This window comes from Emiliania huxleyi (genome assembly GCF_000372725.1).
Source record: "Emiliania huxleyi CCMP1516 unplaced genomic scaffold EMIHUscaffold_992, whole genome shotgun sequence".
NCBI lineage: Eukaryota > Haptophyta > Isochrysidales > Noelaerhabdaceae > Emiliania > Emiliania huxleyi.
This window is the reverse complement of record NW_005194682.1, coordinates 10066-12957: the sequence shown is the minus strand read 5'-3', so window position 1 is coordinate 12957 and position 2892 is coordinate 10066. Positions and strand designations below refer to the sequence as shown.

Genomic DNA, 2892 nt, shown 5'->3' with positions numbered 1-2892 from the left:
CGTAAGCCTTGACGTCGCGCTGCGCACCACCCGCCGGCAAGCATGCTCGAATGTTCCTCAGCGCCTTTAGCCGCTTGGCCCACGCACCTCGGTCCGTCCTCGACAAGCGGCGCTCACTCGCGAGCAAGTCCATGTGGACTATGTCGGGAAGGTACCCCTCGACACGTAGCTCCGGAGGGTCACACGGGTCGTCATCGTCGCCTTCCGTTGGTACCAAACGGAAGACGAGGACGACGTGCAGGAGTGGTCGCGAGCCGCCAAATCGGTTCGTCACAAGCCGCCCCATGGGAGACCGCACAAGCACCTCAACAAGCCGAACTTCGCTCCTGTCCTCATCGCCGTGCTCGTCTCTTCCGCGTGGTCGCCACGCTACCCCAGGCATACTCTGTGGACCGGACAGAGCTGCAGCCGCGGCAGGCCAGGCGAATCCGCCCCGCAGTGACGTGATGCCACCCCAGAATCTCTCCCGGTGCTTGTCATCCTCCGCTTGCGCCGCCTCCCGCGCGGTCCGCTCTGCCTCCGCCTCTGGCCGCCGCCGCCAATCGCCTACGTCGCATCCGCGGCGGGGGCAAATCTTTGTAGCCACGGCTTCATCGATAGTTCGGGGCAGATCTCGAAGCAGGCCCTGAATTGTGATGACCAGCGCACGGTCCAAGACTGGCTGCATATCGCCTCCGCCTCCACGGTCGTCGCTCGCGTGGAGGTCGCCTTCGATCATGCCAAACGCGGGGTTGTAGGCAGAGGCCAGGTCGTTCCAGCGGGAGCGACCATAAAGGTCGATGCTTGATCGACCGTCGCCATTTGGCTCGAACGGCTCAAGCCCAATTTCCGCCGGAACTTCGCGCAGGGTCGCCGCGGGCATCAGGACGGCTGCGTACGAGCGCAGCAACTCACACGCCTCTCCGCTCTTGTGGAACGTTTGGACGCCCAGGAGCTCGCCTGCAGCAGACTCGACCCAGCCGCGCGTATGTAAGTACACGCGCTCCACGGAGATCGCCCAGGCTCTGTGGCACAGGTCAATGCTCATCGAGGCTGCGAACGAAAATGCCCAGGTTCCTGGCGCGCAGCAGCCGCAACCCTCCCGCATGGCAGCCGCAACCGCCATCTGGACACCCAGCGCCGCGCCAGTACGCGCAGCGAGACTGGTGAGCGGATCCTCGTCTGCCAGGGTCGGGGTTGGCATCGGCACCCAAGCGCACCGCTCCTCGGAGTGCTCGTGCTCGTCCTCAACCAACTCTGCGTATTCCGGCTGGTCCTCAATCTCCTCTGCCTCGGTCACGGTCGGCAGGGGGACACTCTGCCGAGCCGGGACTGAAAAGAGCTTCAGGTGCAGCTCGGATGGGTTTATCGCAGCTGCAACCGGCGCCATTGCAGAGCAGCCGCATCACCGCCGACGCCCGAAGGCAGCGTAGCGCGCGAAAGATGGTGTCGTCCAGCCCAGGATACTTGACGTCGTAGGCGCCCTGCTCCATGATGAGGGGCCCCAGCGCTGCGTCCGACAATATCTGCAGCCAATCTAGGGACGCGACGGCCACCACCTCGTCAATAGGCTCCTCTGCAGGCGGGTCCATGTAGGCGTACTGTAGGCGACTGCGGCGTCTTTGGGTATCTGATACATGTAGCGTGCTCAGCGAGCCGTCTTTTGAGAGAAGAAGGGAAAAGAGAAGCATCAATGAGTTTGCGCCCCGTTTGTACCGCGTGACGGCACACTTCTTATTGCAGGTGGCGCTCTGGGTCGCTGCTACGGAGCGTCGCCGCGCCGCTAACGCGACGATGCGCTGCCGCCTGCTCGTCCTCGTCGCGCTGGCGCAGGCGCGACCGCAGCAGTATGACCCCGAGGGTGGGCGAGGTCCGTCTCGGCCCGCCGTCGCCGGCGTCCCAGGCGCCGCTCCTCGTGCCACTGGCCCTCCGCTCTCCCGGCAGCCGGGCCAGCCGGGGCAGATTGGGCGCGCGGTGCAGCGATACCAGTCCTTCGTCAACGGCGCGGCCAAGGTGTCGCGATGGATCCACGTGGGGTGCGGCTTTTGGGTCATCGTCTCCACGCCAGTCTCGCTGATCTCGTCGGGTGCCCGCTCTTCGGCCACAGGATGCCAAAGCCACACGACTGGCCTCACGCGGCGACCGTGGCGCTCCCAGGCGTCTCCCTTCGGCCGGCCGAGATGATGCTGTGCGGCTACCTCGGCTTGTTTGGATTCGTGAGCGCCGCACCCTGCACCACGCACCCACACCAGCCCCACTGGCCTCACCCACCCTGCCCGCCTGCCTGCCTGCCCCGCCTGCCCCGCCTGCCCCGCCTGCCCCGCCTGCGCCCCGCCCCGCCCGGCTGGCGAGGACGACCGGTCATTGAGAGACGGACGGAAGAGTGAGGAAGACGCACCTTTCTGTTTCAGCCCAACCGAGCCAACGCGGATCAAGCCGCCCGCCCTCCGCCCCTCTGCGCCTCTCCGCGCTTGCCCCTTGCCTCCGCCACGCCCACGTCCTCGCGACGCTGGCGCGACGGCTGACGCCGTGTCGCCTGCCGCGGAGGTGCTCGCGGGCTGCGAGCTGCCGCTTGCGCGTGGCCTCTTCGAGACATACTGCCGCTTCCTGTACACGACGCAGGGCAGGCTCCTCTTCATGGTGCCGCCCCGCCTCGCCTCCCTCCTCGCCTCCCTCCTCCCTCCCTCCTCCCGCTCCCTCCTCCCGTCGCTGCTCCCGCTGCTCGCTGCTCCCCCCCCCCCTCCCTCTTTCTCCTTCTCTCCCTCTTGGACTGGCTCCATCGCCTCTCCTTTCTCTCGTGCCTCCCAGATTACCGCAATGTGCGTGACCTACTCGACGAGCCTCACTTGGAAAATCTGCTTTGCATTTGGCGCCACTCCCATGAGTATCAAGACACAAAGAACACCCGCATCG

The 2892-nt window shown here is 66.0% G+C and overlaps 1 protein-coding gene across 1 annotated transcript in view; it reads left to right on the top strand.

Annotated features, from left to right (window-relative positions):
* The first annotated feature begins 1756 nt into the window (after positions 1-1756).
* The window catches only part of EMIHUDRAFT_446713 (hypothetical protein), a 2277-nt gene continuing 1141 nt past the window's right edge, over positions 1757-2892 (top strand). Inside the window, exons 1-3 of the mRNA XM_005756041.1 lie at positions 1757-2065; positions 2137-2195; positions 2527-2619. Of these exons, the coding sequence (XP_005756098.1) occupies positions 1774-2065; positions 2137-2195; positions 2527-2619 (444 nt within the window). The 5' untranslated portion in view covers positions 1757-1773. The remainder of the gene's footprint in view (positions 2066-2136; positions 2196-2526; positions 2620-2892) is intronic.